At 39.6% G+C, this 18,364-nt stretch overlaps 1 protein-coding gene and 1 long non-coding RNA gene across 2 annotated transcripts; one reads left to right on the forward strand and one right to left on the reverse strand.

Annotated features, from left to right (window-relative positions):
• Positions 1–1,583: 1,583 nt before the first annotated feature.
• LOC104121159 (uncharacterized) lies at positions 1,584–3,241 on the reverse strand. Its single transcript, XR_691841.4, has 2 exons — positions 2,681–3,241; positions 1,584–2,600 (listed from the first exon to the last, which is right to left on the reverse strand). It is a non-coding gene; the product is annotated as an uncharacterized lncRNA (long non-coding RNA).
• Positions 3,242–12,505: 9,264 nt separating this feature from the next.
• On the forward strand, positions 12,506–13,347 carry LOC117281603 (uncharacterized). The gene is made up of 2 exons (XM_033661449.2): positions 12,506–12,737; positions 12,842–13,347. The coding sequence occupies exons 1-2, from the start codon at positions 12,506–12,508 to the stop codon at positions 13,345–13,347; spliced, it is 738 nt and encodes a 245-aa protein (XP_033517340.2).
• Positions 13,348–18,364: the final 5,017 nt, after the last annotated feature.

An 18,364-nucleotide genomic window follows, 5' to 3' on the forward strand; every position in this document is an offset into this window, starting at 1 on the left:
AGAACACCTTCTGGATCCATTAAAGTTCCACATCATGTAATGCTAGACTCTCCAGAATTCAAATTACAAGTTCCATAATTATATCATACGATGGAGGGAGGTGTAGGTTCAATTCTCCTTAACCTCAAATTTTTAACAAAAATGCTCGCTCAAAGATGTTCAAAAAATAGAATGTCTAGGTCCAGCCTCGAGCCTACGACCTTTACAAGCCTAAATTTTAGCTTGACGAGTAGACCAAGAAGTATTCTTTGTTATGAAGTAGTGTTTGTTATATATTGCTTTATTTTTGCAGAATATTAGTATAAATATTTAATATTTTTTCCCGGTGGAAGCGGTGTCATTTGCAGAATATTAGTATAAATATTTAATATTTTTTTCCGGTGGCGAAGCGGTGTCGGATGACACCGCTTCCACCCATGTGCATCCACCCCTGAAGATATGGCTTGTTCAGCAGAAGTGTACACAACTGCAAAACAAGCAAGTTGTACTTAGGAGTCACCTTGAAAAACTAGTTCCAATCAATTTAGGAGGAAGTTCACTCTAAAATATTTACCCGTTATTGTGTTCGAGATCTGGTTTTTGTTGGTTTAGAAAGAAAGCTATTCTGACTAACCCACAATAAAATATGAATTTTTGATGTGCGCAGAGTTGGTAGATCCATGACTTAGAAAAAAAAAAGTAACTTCACCGCACATGATCAAGGCATCTTTACTACCTCTCCTACACCATATGACGAACTCTTCGCTGCTTAGGCCCTTTTGAACAATGACAGAAGCTCGCAATGCTTAGGAACACAACATAAATTCTAACATCTGCTCATCAAGCATAATAATTAAGTTTGACCTTACACAAGTGTGTTTTCATGGGATAAACTCCCTAGCTCGCAATTGCGAATAGCCATTCGATCAAAAGATCCATGGGTGGATGGCTGTAACAGAAATAAAGAAAATCATCTTTTCAAAGCAATGAAAACTGAAGAATCTTTTCAGAAGCATAGTTAAGGTATTACATAACTTCAAATGCAGTAGCCATTTGCCTAGTAGCTAATCTCTATACAACCAACCTAGCTAGTTCTCAAAGATTCGCTGCATTTTGGAGTTTCAGCACTTGTCCATCAATTTTCACTCTCCACTTTGGATCTGGTTCATGACTTTCTAGTGCGACACTTCATTTGTGTTTAAACAAAGATGTTAAATAACAACAGGTCGTACATTCAAGCTCAAGCATAGCAGCTTTGAAATCAAGGATGACATAATTTTGACTTGTCTCAAGTTACTGGTCAAACAAAAACTGGAAAAGAAACTTTGGTCGTTCAATCACCTTTCTTAGTAGCACTAGGAAGCAGTAATGAACAAACCTGAAGGTGCATCTCTGACCAGCAACACACCAAAACAGGAATTATACAAAAGAGTAAAGAGGGAGAATCGACCAAGCAAAGAATCTGAGCATCATACATTTGTAGAAATGAACTTCTTCAGAACTTCTACACCAGTTAGTATATCTCAATTGAACCTCAATATATTTGTATAATTCATCCATATGATAATTCGTAGGGAACTCAAAATTTAATGAGACAGTGCAAATAAAAAGTAAATACTTTTATTGCTCTAAGAAAAGAAATATCAATACATGATATCCGTCTTAAAATAAACAGGAATCCTAAGTGAAAAAGGAGAATCTATAACTATTGAAAAGTTTTGGAGCTAAGGATTTGCTGGAGACTCGTCTTAACTGCATCTTTCAGGAGGGACAATTTTTCTGCTTCATCATCAGACAACGGGACATTCGCCTCAATGGTATGAACCTCGCCTTCGGTAACTGTGATTTTCCTTTTACTTTTGGACAACTTCTCTTGTTGTTTATCTAGGAGTGCGATGTTCTTCTTATTTTTAGAGGTCAAGGATACTAACTGTGTTTGATATTCACAAGAGCCACATGAAGTTTCTCAGCGGACTCATTTGCCTTCCCATATTCCCGCTTCGCATCATTGAGGCATTTTTGTGCATCAGAGAGTGACACTTTGTGGGATTATTTAGTCATCTTGGATGATCTTAAAGCATCATACTCTGCATACGTCTTAAAGAAAGCTTCAACAAGATCCTCCAAAATAGAAGTACCAATGATATTCTCTCTCCGTATTTCCGTAAGAGTCAAACTGATGCTTTCCTTCAAGTTCATAAAGTTTTTCGAGGAATATACAAATAACTCTTTAATCCACTCTCACAATCTACACCACATCACAACAATAAAAGTTTGTTTGATACGACAAATAGTCCCATGCGACTCTTTGCTTGAAGCACCAGGCTGCAACAACCATGAGGAAGGCCTGAACGACTTCGGGCGCATGACTTTAATTGCAGCATCCACAACTTCATTCGTCACAACTGGTTGGATGAGCTTTCTATTACCTGGAGAAGAGGAATATGGCTTCCTTGGTGGAGTTAACTCCACCGAATAGGCTACACCCATAACATGATCCTTAGAACCGTTAAGAGGGTTATGGGAGCTCTTGCGGTCATACCAAGATCATCTACGCCTGCAAATCAACCCTCAATAATGTCATCTCCAAGATCATCACCGCATAATTACTGAAGATTTGACTGAAAAAAGAAGAAGAAGATGTTAGTATTGAAAAAGGAAAAAAAGAAGGTAATAGAAATACAAATAAGATAAATTTTACTTGTTCTGGTAATTCAGGAAATGGCATTGTTAAGCCGGTATCCTCATCCACAAAGGAATCATCCCCAATAAGAATGGTATCTAAGACATCAGTACCGTATTATTCATCACCCAACTCCTTCGCCTTCTTGTTCGGACTGTTCCAATGGCGGTCTTCGCTAGATTCACGCTCTACTGGATTGGAAGCTATAGTAAAATCTCCAATACTATTTGGCGAAATGGAAGGATGAGTCTTCTCATCACAAAGTGGCACGAGGCTGGGCGCTCTATTACTGCCCTTGTTCGGCGAAACTAGATGCTCCTTCCTTTTGCAAGTGTTGCTGGTTACCTTGGGGGCAGTAGTAGCCGCCTTCGAGGCTAATGAAAGATGCCTAACTTTATTTTTCGTGGGTGCATCCACATCCTTCACGACATTGAACTTGGAAAGGGTCTGGGCTGCTTGCAAAAGATCATTTGATTTCGTCTTGGATTTTGAAGAAGAAGATAACTTTACCTTCAGTCGACTCGGGACCCCTTTGGATCGCACGGGGACCTGATCTTGCCTTGGACTTTTCAAAATGATGTGCAGGATCCTTCTTGAAGGATCTAGTCGATGGGTTGGCCACCACTTAAGGGTGGCATGTGGGCCGGTCCCGGTCATAAGTAGGCTTCGCGGGCACGGTCTTAAGTGGGCCGGTCCTATGCGGTCCGGTCCTAAACGGTCCCGGGCTTCGCGGGCTTCTTGTTGGAATCGGCTCGGGACCGGGACCACGAACTAACAGTTCCGGGTTAAGTGGGTCGGTCCTGGGTTAAGTGGGCCCAAGCGGGCCTAAGTGGGCCCAACGGATACATTCTATTTTTAATTTTTTTTTATGTAGAAGTTAGAGAAAAAAATGGTAATAAAGATATATAAGCTATATTCGATTTATATACTATATATACATCTTAAGATATATATATATATATACTATACTATATATACATAGTATATAAGCCATATTCGATAGTATACATCTTAAAATATACTATATATACATCTTAAGATATATATATATATATATATATATATATATATATATATATATATATATATATATATATATATATATAAGCTATATTCGATATATATATAAGCTTATATATATAATATACTATGTTATATATATATTTTAAGATATATAAGCTATATTCGATTTACTATATATATATATATGTGTGTGTGTGTGTGTGTGTTAAGATGTATATATAGTATATAAAGATGTAAATATAGTATAGTATAGTATAGTATAATATAGTATAGTATATACTATACTATATATACATCTTAAGATATATAAGCTATATTCGATATATATATAAGCTTATATATATACTATATAATATATAAGCTTATATATATATACTATACTATACTATATATACATCTTAAGATATATATGTATATATATATACACACACATCTTAAGATATATAATCTATATTCGATTTACTATATATACATCTTAAGATATATAAGCTATATTCGATTTACTATATATACATCTTAAAATATATAACCTATATAAGATGTATATTAAGTATATATATATATATATATATATATATATATATATATATATATATATATATATATATATATATCTTAAAATGTATATATAGTATAGTATAGTATATACTATACTATACTATACTATACTATATATATATCTTAAGATATATAAGCTATATTCGATTTATATATTATATATACATCTAAGATGTATATATAGTATAGTATTCGATATATTCTATGCTATATATTCGGTATATTCAATATCTTCAATATATATACATATCTTAAGATATATATATATATATATATATATATATATATATATATATATAAAAGCTATATTCGATATAAGATGTATATATATATATATATAAAAGCTATATATATAAGAAAAAGTGTAATTATAAAAAAATTGGGTTTAAAACAAAGTTGGAGGGGGGGAGGGGTTAAATGCCTATTTATAAATAGCTAACGGCTATTTTGGCAGGTAAAACAGCCATATTTTAAATGCCATAAAGGCTATAATGTGGCAGATTTAATTTTTTTAAAAAATAGCCCTTGGGCCCAGATAGGCCCGTTTAGGACCGCTTGAACCGGCCCACTTCCCAGCTAGTCCCGGTCTCGCGGGCCTCGCCTATGGGACCGGCCCACTACCTAACCCACCTTCCCACGGTCCCGGTCCTATCCGGTTAGAACCGTTTAGGCCCACTTCCCATTTAGGCTTGCGGTTCTGGGCCGGGCCCGGTCCTAACCGGCTCACATGCCACCCTTAGCCACCAGTCTGCATACTTACGAGTCATTAAAGGCACATCGTCTACTAGACGTAGTGGTACAACGAATTTTGAGGAGGTGCCAAGACATGTGGATGAATACCAAAGTTGCACTAATTCTTGCAACGTACCATCATAAGGTTGCTTCATAAGGTCTCCAAGGATGTCTTGGCAAAAACCAAACTGCCTATTAAACTTGTGAGGGCTATAAAAGTAGCATCATGCCTAAGGGTGAGAAAGCTAGAGTGAAGAGATATAAAAACTTTGCTGAACGAGTCTGAAAGTTCACCATTGTCTGTAAAATGTAACTCTTTGCCTCGTAGTAATTCCAAATTGTGGAGTTGACAGGCATCATCACGTTGGAACAACCTTCGAGAATTCGAAAGGTTGAAATACTTAACCATCTTCTCGCTAGAGATCTTGCATAAGGGTAAACTTCGGTGTGTGTGATTAACACGGTGATTGGTCTCAAAATACTCTCCCATCCAGCCATACACATAGTGTATCAGGCAAATTACATCGCTTGCAACTAGGTCTGTGGAAGTGGAGACCTCCCTCAAGCCACGGATATGCTCGCGAGGACCGGGATTGCCAGGGAGAATTTTACTCCATGAGCCATTAAGCTTGTGACTTTGAAAACACTAGCACATATGTGTTCAACATTCTTATTTGGAAGCACAAGCTTGCAGAGCCAACATGCAAGGAAAGTCGCCAAGTTAGTCTCGTTTCTAAGCGACTCCTCCACACCTAGCTCGATGAAGGGGACATTCTCCTTGTTTGTTTGTGGTTCGAAGTTTATGTCTATATGTCCAGAAGGATTATGATTCTGCCTTGTCTTGGTGGTCCACCCTTTTGATGCCTTTTGCGGAGGTATAGCATACCTGCTCGGTCCTCTAACTCAGAACCCAACCCAATCATGGACGAAGACCTCATGAAGTGCCCTTTTTGCAAGTTTGTAGAATGCTGAAAACAAGTATAAGCAACGTTTTGGGACGAATGACTTTGCTTGATGGTCCATTTTCGTTAACTCCTTCGCCGAATGAACTACTTCGTCATAAAAGGACCCATGCACAGGAAAGCCTCCAATCATTCGCAGGTCCCATAATGATATGGATAATTGTCCGATGAAGGTAGAAAGTGTGATGGTGGAAGGACTCCAAAGATTGCAAAAGGCTTGAGGCACGTTGTCATTATAGTCGTCCGTAAAAAATGAAGCGTATATGGCATCGTAGACCTTCACATGTTCCAGAGCATCTTTATGGTGGGGGAGCACATCTTCTACCCACTCACAATAGCCGGGTGTGTAGCGAACCTTGCCAAAGTCGGAAGGGGGAACATTCTAAGAGTTGAAACATCCATCACGATGAGAAAATTGGATGGTGCGGCTTCCCGATGTGTTGTGGACTTCAAAATAAGGACCTTCATGTTAGTGACCTTGGCCAAAAAGTCGCCCATAACAACTTTGGCCTCCCTTATCCACCATTCTGTAAGATGAAGAGATGCGACTGACAACTTTCTAACAAGAGGGAAGGCGCGATCACTAGAAGATGAACCTCCAAGGTAACAACTTTATCGAGCTGATTTTGCTCGTCGCTCATGATTTCAAGATGAGGGTGCTACTTCTTATGGTCACAAAATTGCATCTTGTTTGTTGGAAGTCAAGGTTGTATACGCTGCACGAATGGAATTGAAGAAGAAGATTAAAATTCGTGAAGTATGTCCAAAATTGAAACAGAAAATTCAGATCCTGTAGCTAACTTTTAAAATATCATAGAAAATAGCAAAGAGTGATTTAAGTCCTAATATTTGGTGTAAATGTAGCCTCTGAAGTGTAGTCTGCAAAGGATCAAGAAGTGCTTGATTTCGAGCTTCCTACATCAAAATACAAGCTATTTGGTGAGCGCGCGCAAATCTGAAGCTGTAATGTATCAAGATTCCTAATCCGAATTTTAGAGAGTTACCTAAGTGAATCTATGAATTATTTGGTCCTGATTTTCATATACGTCGAAGATCCGCTAGTTTACTTTCCAGTGCCGTAAATTGTTCGTGATTTCGATATTCTTTGTAAGGACCCGATTGGTCGTTTTGAGTACTAGCTTTCTTTTCTATGTTTTGAGACTTTTTCTAGCTCTATTTGATCTTTTTTGATTTGCGTGCAAGTTCCGCTTGGAGACCGAGGGGCTTGGATGAGTTTTGGAAGTGTTTGGAATTGCTGGTGCATTCCAGTTGCTGGTGTTTAGTTGCAGATCTCGCATTTGTAAGGTTTGGCACGCATTTGTGAGCCTCGCTTTTGTGGCCAAGAGATCGCATTTGCGAGCATGGGATGGGGACTGGGTCTTCGCAAATTGCGATGAAAATTTTCGCATTTGCATTTAGTGGGTGGTCGCTTTTGTGATTAGGTACTGGGGGATGGCAGCTTAAGCTTCGCATTTGCGATGAGGGGACTCCTCGCATTTGTGAGACTTTTGTTGCTTTTGCAACTTCTGAGGACCTGAGGCACTGATCGCATTTGCGATCACTGTTCTGCATTTGCGGGTATTGCATCTGCGAACAAGTGTTCACAAATGCGACACGTGCAGCTGGGTAAAAGAGGAAAAAATTGGGACTTAGCTCATTATACACCATTTCTCAACCCCAAACACTCTAGAGACAATTTTTGAAGAACTTTTCATCCCAAATTCATTGGTAAGAACCTCTAATCCACTTTTTTTTTTTTTTTTTATCTATTCCTCATTACTTTTCATGAGTTTTTAAAATCAAATCTAGGAATGTCATGGTAGAAATTAGGGTTTTTGGATAGAATTTTGAAATTTTATAAAATTGAGATTTAGACCTCAAGTTGAGGTCGGATTTTGAAACAAATCACATAACCAAGCTCGGGGGTGAATGGATAATCGAGTTTTGGTCCGAATCCCAGGTTTTGACCAAGCGGGCCTGGGGTTGGATTTTGTTGATGTTTTTTCAATTTAGCTAAAGATTGAACTTTTTTCGTTCGCGGGTAGTTTCTAAATTTTATTTTGAATTATTTGATTGATATTTTGCTAGATTCGGTTGGTTTGGAGGTTTGTTCTAAAGAAAAAGCTGTAGTATAATATTGATTTGGTTGCAGAATGAGGTAAGTGTCTTGCCTAGCTTTGTTCCCAGACAATACACCCCTATCGCCGAACCCATAGCCCCAAACAAGACTTGTGCCTATCACTCAAGCATGAAGGGTAATGCTATCTAGGAATGCCTCATTTTGAAAGACAATATCTAGATGCTGATTGAAATCAAAGTTATACAAGCAAAGGAGTCCACGCCAAATGTCCGCCATAACCCTCTTCCCGATCACAGGGGCGAGGGAATAAATGTGATAGAAACTGATGAAGAATGGGATCAGGAAGGATCCATCGGGCTTATCCAAAAGGGTGACACTCCCAAAACATCTCCTGTCACCCTCTTTCCAATTGTGGTGCAAACCTAGGTGCCATTCGGGGTCGAGGTAGCTACGCCCTTCACTGTGATGGTAGCTCCAATACCGTTTTATAAGTCTGATACTGTCCCATGGGATTATGTGGCGGAGGCAAGGAGAAAAGGAAAAGCCAAAATGGAAGAGACAGGATCTGCACAAGGAATGACTAGACCCGGCAGGGTTTACAGACCTAAAATTCTTTGAGGAACAAGTAAAGAGACCGCACCGAAACCACCTATTATGGAGACAGACACTGATGATCTTTGGAGGAAGGTGCAGGCGAGGGAATGCTTCGTTGTCGATCACTTAAACAAGACTCCTGCCCAAATATCCATCTTATCACTGTTGCAAAACTCAGATGCACACAAGAATGCCTTGATGAAGGTGTTAAGTAAAGCTTATGTATCTACCGGTATCACTAGTGGAGATGTGGCGAACATGGTGGGGCAGATACTGGAGAGTCACAAGATTACTTTCCATGAAGATGAGCTACCTCCGGAAGGATTGAGTCACAACAAAGTATTGCACATTACTATGCAATATGAAGACAAGTTAATTGCTAGGGTTCTGATAGACGGGGGTTCAAGTCTGAACATATGCCCTCTGACTACTTTGAGAAGACTGGGTATAGGCCTGCATGAGATATGGATGGGAAGTATGAACGTGAAGGCATTTGATGGGTCTCAGAGAGCCACCATCGGAGAGATCAACCTGGATCTATAGATGGGCCCGACTTGGTTCGACGGTGAATTCCAGGTGCTAGATATATCCGCTACTTATAACTTATTACTGGGACGACCATGGATACACGCAGCTGGGGCAATCGCTTCTACTCTGCACCAAGCTGTGAAGTTCGAGTGGAATCATCAAGAGGTGATTATTCATGGAGATGGAAGTAACCCTATCTACACCAACAAGATGTGCCAGCTATCGAGAATAAGAGGAAATTGGGAGGAGAAATATATCACAGCATTGAGCGGATAAACGTAATCGAGAAAGAGCGATGGTGGAGCAACAAGATAGAGAGCATACTGATGTGGTTAGGGTTTGAACCGGGCAAGGGACTTGGTCCAAAGCTTCAAGGGATCACAGAACCAATACGACCACAATATCATGGCACAACCTTTGGTCTCAGATATGAATACACCGTGCAAGAATATAATGATTGGATACCGTCATGGCGTGACGTTTACTATCCATTGGAACAACCCATACCACCAGTGCACCAGACATTCCGCCAGACTGATGTGATTTGGGGATCCAAGGAAGATGAGGTTTTGGACGGTATGAGGAAGCTATTTCTGGACAAGGAAAATATGGACTGCAGTGCAATCTTGGGGGAGGAGGAGGAAGACCTTACCATTCAAACAGTGGGAGAAGGAGCTGTTCTCAGGAACTGGACTGCTGCAACATCCCGGGCTCGCCGAGCACCTGGGTAGCCTTGGCAGAACTAGCATGATTCATTTTAAAATTGTTTTTGGTATTTAAGACATTTTTAGTGTTTTGTTTTGAAATAATTACTCGAAATATCGAGTCGTACTTGTTTGATAGTTTTAATTAATGCATCATTGCTTTTCGTTTATTCATATTATTATCTTTCTACATTCTTTTTCAGCATAATTATTACATATCCTGATGAACCTACAACTGTGACATGTAATGAGATAACGTAACATAAGGAAAGTGATTCGGAAGATGATATAATACCTGAGGAAATTTTCAAAGAAGTAGATAATTTTGAGAATAAACCAAAGTCCTATCTGGAAGAAACTGAGGCGGTTAACTTAGGGAATTCTGAAACAGTCAAGGAAACTCGCATTAGCATTCTTCTATCACCATCAGAGAAGGAAGAGTACATCAGGTTTCTAAAGGAATATGAGGATGTTTTCGCATGGTCCTACGATGACATGACTAGGTTAAGCACATCCATAGTGGCTCACAAGCTACCTATCAACCCTATGTGTCCGCGGGTAAAGTAGAAGCTCAAGAAATTCAAGCTAGATATGAGTTTAAAGATAAAAGAAGAGGTTACCAAGCAAATCAAAGCCAAGGTCCTTCGGGTGGTCAAGTACACAACTTGGCTAGCCAACATTGTACCGGTTCCAAAGAAGGATGGGAAAGTCAGGGTGTGCGTTGATTATCGAGATCTGAATAGAGCAAGTCCTAAGGATGATTTACCGTTACCCAACATACACATACTGATCGACAACTACACAAAGCATGAACTCCAATCCTTTGTGGATTGCTTCGCAAGATATCACCAGATTTGGATGGGTGAAGAGGACGCCGAAAAGATAGCCTTTATCAATCCATGGGGAATGTATTGCTACAAAATGATTCCATTTGGTTTGAAGAACACTGGAGCAACCTACATGAGGGCCATGACTACTCTTTTCCATGATATGATACACAAAGAAATAGAGGTGTACGTGAATGATATCATCATCAACTCTAAGAGAACTTCAGATCACATAGCAGACCTAAGGAAGTTTTTCGACCGACTACGAAAGTACAATCTTTAGTTGAATCCTGTGAAATGTGCTTTCAGAGTCCTTGCTAGAAAGTTACTGGGTTTCATCATAAGTCACCACGACATTGAGTTAGACCCATCAAAGATCAAAACTATTCAGGACCTGCCACCGCCGAAGAGCAAGGAGGATGTGATGCGTTTTCTAGGCCGCCTAAATTATATCAGCTGTTTTATAGCGCAGTCAACGGTAATATGTGAACCAATCTTCAAAATGCTGAAGAAAGATGCTGCGACGAGTTGGATTGAAGAGTGTCAAAAGGCTTTTGATAAAATCAAGGAGTACTTGTCCAAGCCACCCGTGTTGGTCCTATCGGAGCCCGAAAGACCTTTACTGCAGTACCTATCCATGTTGGATGGATCATTTGGTTGCGTATTGGGGAAACATGACGAAACCAAAAGAAAGGAGCAAGCAATATACTATATGAGTAAGAAGTTCACACCATACGAAGCACGATACTCTTTGTTGGAACGTACATGTTGTGCCTTAACATGGATAGCCCAAAAATTGAGACATTACTTCTGCGCATGCACCACATATCTCATATCGAGGATGGATATGCTGAAATACATCTTTCAGAAATCCATGCCTACGGGTAAGCTAGCAAAGGGGCAGATATTGCTAAGTGAGTTCAAAATTATCTATGTGACCCAGAAGGCAGCCAAAGGGCAAGCATTGGCAGATCACCTGGCAGAAAACCCCGCAGACGGAGAATACAAACCTTTGAAGATGTATTTTCTTAATGAGGAAGTGTCATTTATAGGGGAAAATATTGCCGAAGAATATGATGGTTGGAGGATGTTTTTCAACGGAGCCTCAAACTTCAAAGAAGTGGGTATCAAAGCTGTTTTGGTATCAGAAATCGGTCAACATTACTCAGTATCCGCCAAGCTCAGATTCCCGTGTACCAATAATATGGCAGAATATGATGCTTGATCTTAGGACTCAGGTTGGCTGTCAATATGATTATTCAGGAATTGGTGGTAATCGGAGATTCAGATATGCTAATACATCAAGTACTCGGAGAATGGGCCACCAAGAATACTAAGATATTGCCATACCTGCACTGTGTGCAAGATTTGATCACGAGATTCACAAAGGTAGAATTCAAACATGTTCTAAGAGTTCAGAATGAGTTCGCTGATGCGCTGGCTACCTTGACTTCCATGGTACAACATCCAAACAAGAATTTTATTGATCCTATCCCGATAGATATTCGAAAGTAGCCAACTTATTGTGCTCATGTTGAAGAAGAGTTTGATGGAAATCCATGGTTTCATAACATTAAGGAGTATTTGAAGAAAGGAGAATACCAGGAAATGCTACACACACTCAGAAGCGTACGCTTCGAAGATTGGCCAACCATTTCTTTCGGAGAGGAGGAATTCTGTATTGAAGGACTCCTGACTTGAGATTGCTGCGATGTGTCGATGCCAAGGTGGCATCTAGGTTACTCGAAGAGATACACACCGGAACCTGCAGACCTCACATGAAGGGGTTCGTTCTAGCCAAGAAGATATTAAGGGAATGGTAATACTGGATGACTATGGAGACAGTACATGATGATATGACATGGGTGCCACCCAACGAACTTAATGCAATGAGTTTACCCTGGCCTTTCTCTGCCTGGGGCGTGGACGTCATCGGACTAATTGAACACCCTGCTTCCAACGGACACAGATTCATTTTGGTGGCCATAGATTACTTCACAAAGTGGGTTGACGCCGCTTCCTATAAAGTTGTGACTAAGAAGGTCATAGTAGACTTCGTCCGAGATCGTATTATTTGCTGATTTGGAGTACTTAAGTCAATCATTACCGACAATTCTGCCAATCTCAACAGTGATCTTATGAAAGCCATTTGTGAAATATTCAAAATCAAGCACTGGAACTCACAGCATATAGGCCGCAAATAAATAGAGCCGTGGAAGCCGCCAACAAGAACATCAAGAAGATATTAAGGAAGATGGTGGATAACTACAAGCAATGGCATGATAAGCTACCATTTGCTTCGCTAAGATACCACACCACAGTCCGCACATCAATTGGGGCAACCCCCTATCTACTGGTTTATGGTATTGAAGCTGTTATACCCGCCGAGATGGAGATTCCTTCCCTAAGAATCATACAGGAGGCCGAGCTCAGCGATGCGGAATGGATACAGAGCCGGTATGAGCAACTGGCTCTCATTGACGGTAAGAGGATGAACATGGTGTGTCATGGTCAACTGTACCAGAATAGAATAACAAGAGCTTTCAATAAGAAGGTTAGACCAAGGCAATTCACACCGGGGCAATTGGTATTGAAGCATATTTTCCGTACCAAGACGAGGCAAAAGGAAAATTCTCACCTAACTGGCAAGGCCCTTACACGGTTCACCGAGTACTGACAGGTGGAACAATCATACTTGCAGAGATGGACGGAGAAATATGGCCAAAACCTATCAATTCGGACGCCGTCAAGAGATATTACATTTGGGATTGTATTTGCACTTTCTTTTGATGTAACATGAACTACGCTTGACCTGATTCCCGTTTAAGAGGGGATATGTAGGCAGCCCTATGGGTTCGGTCACATCATAATAAAATCTTCATTCCCCTCTACGGTCAAGAAACAGAGCAAGATTTTGAGTTTTCGTCAGTCTCATTACGTTAAGGATCGCCAAGTAATGTATCACCAGAAGTATACATTAAACTAGGGTAGAATTTTGAGGAGGTCCTCAAAATTCCGAGTTAAGAAGGTCGCAATGTCTCAAAGCATGTCACAATCTACGATTCGACCAAACTATTTACTTTTGTTAAGTATTTTTTAAAGCAATGGCATTACTTATAAATGATTTACCATAAATGCATATTTTCGAAAAACCACATTTTCTGTAGTAGCCAGAGGTTACACAGGGTGACTCGAACAGGTGTCAAGACCGGAGCGAAGGCAAAATGAGTAATCAAGAACACGAAATAACCTTTCCCCCAAACTCACAATCTCTCTTTGGATGCAAGCATAATGGACATAACAAGCACGTCCACAACAAACATATATACGGCAAGACCACTATCCTCACACCGACGGGATTCGCCAAGCACAAACACATCAAGCTAAGGACTACTTTTCTCTCTTATATTTAATCATTGCTCTTCCTGCATAGGGTTAAGCACTGCCCTCATTACAATGCATAGGGCTAAGCACTGCCCTCATTTCAATGCATAAGTCTAAGCACTGCTCTTATCATTGCATAGGGACAAACACTGCCCTCATCATTGCATAGGGCTAAGCACTGCCCTTATGAGGCTAAGCACTGCCTCCATTACTGCATAAGGCTAAACGATGTCATTCTCTGCATGAGACTAAACATTGTCTCCATTACATTGCATGAGGCTAAGCATTGCCTCCATCACTGCATAAGGCTAAATGCTGCCTTTCTCTACATGAGACTAAACATTGTCTCCTTTACATTGCATGAGGCTAAGCACTGCCCCAATTACTGCATAAGGCTAAACACTACCTTCCTTTGCATGAGACTAAGCACTGTCTCCATTACATTGCATGAGGCTAAGCACTTCCTCCATTATTGCACAAGGCTAATCACTGCCTTCCTTTACATGAGACTAACTATTGTCTCCATTATGGCATAAGGGCTAAGCACTGCTTTCATCACTGCATAGGACTAAACACTGCCTTGTCTCATTCTCGCATATGTCTAAAGCATCACCTGTTCCTTCTATCAAGCAATCAATATCAATGCATCCATGCATCGAATGGGCTGAAATATTACCACATCGTCCGAAGGCATCATAGTCTGAAGGCATCATCCGTATAGCCTGAAGACATCATGCCATGGCCTGAGGATCTCTCGAAACCTCATATCATTATTCAAAGGCATCATCATCCATAGGCACCATACTCATGGCCCGAGGACACCATTTCATGGCCTGCAAATCCCTTATCATACGCTTCATGGCCCAGGACGTCATGGTCTAAGGATATCATCCTCATCGTCCGAAGACAACTCTCATGGTCCAAAGGGAATCTGCTTCATTTTTAAATTTCCACAATAACTATATATATTTGCATCATGTTTTAAGCTTTGCATGTAACTCGAGAGGTAACCTTCCTACAAATAGGAGCAATTCTCGCTCCGGTTTTCGTTCACAACATTCATATCCCTTGATCACGTCAAATGTAACCAACAACCGGCAATGATTGTTTCCATCCCGTAACCACCCAAACATTTATCTCGAATATCCGTAATGTTCAAATTTGCATTCATAGCTCTACCTAAAATTATCCGTTACTCATGACACTATCCTATCCAAAAGATCCTTCCTCGAAACGTATGACCATCTTTATGACAACTCCATCGGTTTCGTTCACCGTTGGATCCAGAACTACACACGGCCTGATTTCCATAACACTAGGGATATGTAGAGAACTGAGGAACCAGGGTTCAACCCCCATTTTAAAAAAACAACTCATACTTGCTCATTCGGACAAAATTGGTCATTATTTTCTTTACCCGGCAACTCTTTCATCATTCTCGGCTAAAGAGGGGCAACTGTTGATACCAAATTTTGCCCTTATATTTTATAATGTATTCTATATACTTTCAAAATATCATTTTGCATTATTACCCAATTTACAAGGGTCATATAAGTACTTTCAATAATTTTCTATAATTTTTAAATCTTTAAAATTAATTTTGTTGCATTTAATTTGTTCAAATATTTATTAATTATCCCATTAAATTAATTTTAGGGTGATTTAATCATCCAAATTTAGAATTTTATACCCACATTTATTTTATAATATTACATCTAATTTTTACATAATTATATTTGTATTTTTCTCTATTTTATCTACCCAAGTTACAATAATAGTCTATATTCAATAAATAATTGCGTTTATTATATTATTTATGCTAAAATAATATTTGATAATTTTTATAATGTGAAGCTATTATTTTCAAGAATTTTAATGAATAAATAATATTTTTATTATTTATAATAATTTTTATAATTCATTTTTTATGAATTTCGTGTATTATAGCCCAATTTTGAGCTAGTTCCGGAACAAATATCAGGCCCAAAGACCTGGCCCATCTCATTTTACCTTTCAGCAACCCAAACCAAACGACCCCTTTAACTTAACCCAGTCGCAACCCGTTAATAACCCGCCCCGCTTCCCCTTCGATCCTGGCCTTAGATCTTAAATGATCAACGGCCCACAACAACCCTACCCTTCTCCTTATATCCTTCCCCACTAAACCCTAGAGACATTTCCCGTTTCTTCTGCCTCAAACACTGTCAACCCTTCTTCTCCCCTGAGAAACCCTAGCCGCCTCATCTCTAATCCTTCTCCAATTTCGGCTAGACAATGGAATCTTCTTGTGATTCACCTTCCTTATTTGTGTTACCGCGTCATTATCTACACAACAATGGTGTTACTTAGTACTTGCCTAAACTTGGCAAGTACCATCTCTCAGAATTGGGCCCGTTCATCTCAATCTCCAAGATCTGGACAATATCCCGTCCATGTACACGGAAAAAATGTTGATTTCTTACACCAGTAGACTAATTTTCAAACATTGAACCCTCATTAAGATTTGGAATTCGATTTCTCCCTTTAGTGATTCTGTTACTGATTACATGTGATATTTTCTTTCCTTATTTGTGCTTAATCGATTGTTTTCCATGTTTGTTTGTCCTAATCTGTCACTATATAAACCCCCTTCCCTATTTCCCCTAACGGACCTTAACTACTGCTATTACTCTCTCACTCTCACTCATCCTACTATTCTAAACTTGAGACCTTGGCCGGCTGAAAGCCAATGCCACCAGAATTCGATTGTTGCTTTTTTTCTTAGTGCGAGCACTGCTCGGGGTTCACCTGAAACCCTTGGGAACTCTGACGCATTGGGATTTTGGGGTTCTATTACTCTTTTTATTATTGACGATTGGAGAACTGATGAGATTGTTCTTCGTATTTGCTTGTTTGTTAATTCGCAGCCTGTAAGTCTCTTGGCCTTAGAAAAAAACAAATTTGTTTTGTTCGTATTTATGCATTTTGCCAATGAAACTTCTATGAATCAATGTTCTAATATTCCATCTTATTTGTAGCCTGGTTTGCTCTGAAGTATTCATATGATTCTATACTCTTAACATCTGAATTTGCCTAGCTTCTAATTATGTTGTATGCCTATCACATGTGTTTAGCATAAATGACTTCTAGTTCATTTAAACCTGTTTAGCCTGCTGTGTCTATGCTAATACCTGATGCTTACCCTGAGTTTGTCTCTCTGCTTTGTTTTGGATTATTATGATAACCAACTCATGTGTTCTAGTCCTTGTTGAGTCATTCATGCCCAACCTGCTACGTTTCTAGGGTTGTACTGTTAGCTAGGACTTGTTTCCATGCTATTTGTAGTTCTAGTGTATGCTTTTGACTTGTGCAATCCTGTGTTCTTCAGTATTACTTGAGACCTTAGGGTAAATCTCATACCTAGCCCTTTTCTCTATGTGTGGCCAACTAGTACAAAGTTTGATGTTTGCATGTTCTGTTGATCTGCAAATTGACATGTTACTTGTTTATCATAAGTGCTTCTGGTATTAGTTGATACTCAGCATGTTAAAGTTGTCTCATGTTCAACTAAGTATTTGCTCGATCATGAACCTGTCCTGCTATGCTACTTTCACTATGCTTTCATGTTAGGCATCCTATGTTAAGATTATACCTCACTTGTTCTTGTCTATGGCTCTACTAGTTTTTCATGTTCCAATTCCCTGCCTAAAGCTCTTAAGGATAGTTATGGACAATGCTTTGTTTTGGAACTTTATTTGAAGTAGTTTACTATCTTGTCACTCTTAAATTCTATTTCTGGAATTACAAGCATAAATGTCATGCCCCGACCTCGCGGAGCACGACCGATGCTCAACAGGGTTACCCCGGTCGAGCAAGCCTGCAATGTGCCGTCTACCCAACTCACCCATAAATAAAGAGAAATTCCTTTTATTAATTAGTAAGTAAGAAGTCATGTGAACAACACTAGTTCTTTTCCATTAGTTACGTCATTAACAAGTCTTCAAAACAGTATATTGTACAATCATAGTTAAAGTGGAACAGATGATATGATTACAGCATTTTTAGTTTAACCTTCCCAAAAATAGATACAACCCACACTATGTCTACGGAGCCTCTAACAGGAACAAAAAAGTGCTATGACAGTGCCGACAACAAGGCCCCGACTATACCTCAATGCTATATACAAAGGATAAGAGATATAGGACCCTGAAATGAAGTGGGGCTCACCAAGTCAGCTGAGGAGAGGGTGTGCTGCTATCACTGGTCAATACCCCCTGCTATGGAACCGCCTGAATCCATTAAAAATGCAGCGCCCCGGGCAAAAAGGGACG

The sequence above is a fragment of the Nicotiana tomentosiformis genome, chromosome 12 (assembly GCF_000390325.3).
Source record: "Nicotiana tomentosiformis chromosome 12, ASM39032v3, whole genome shotgun sequence".
In the NCBI taxonomy this organism is placed as follows: Eukaryota; Viridiplantae; Streptophyta; class Magnoliopsida; order Solanales; family Solanaceae; genus Nicotiana; species Nicotiana tomentosiformis.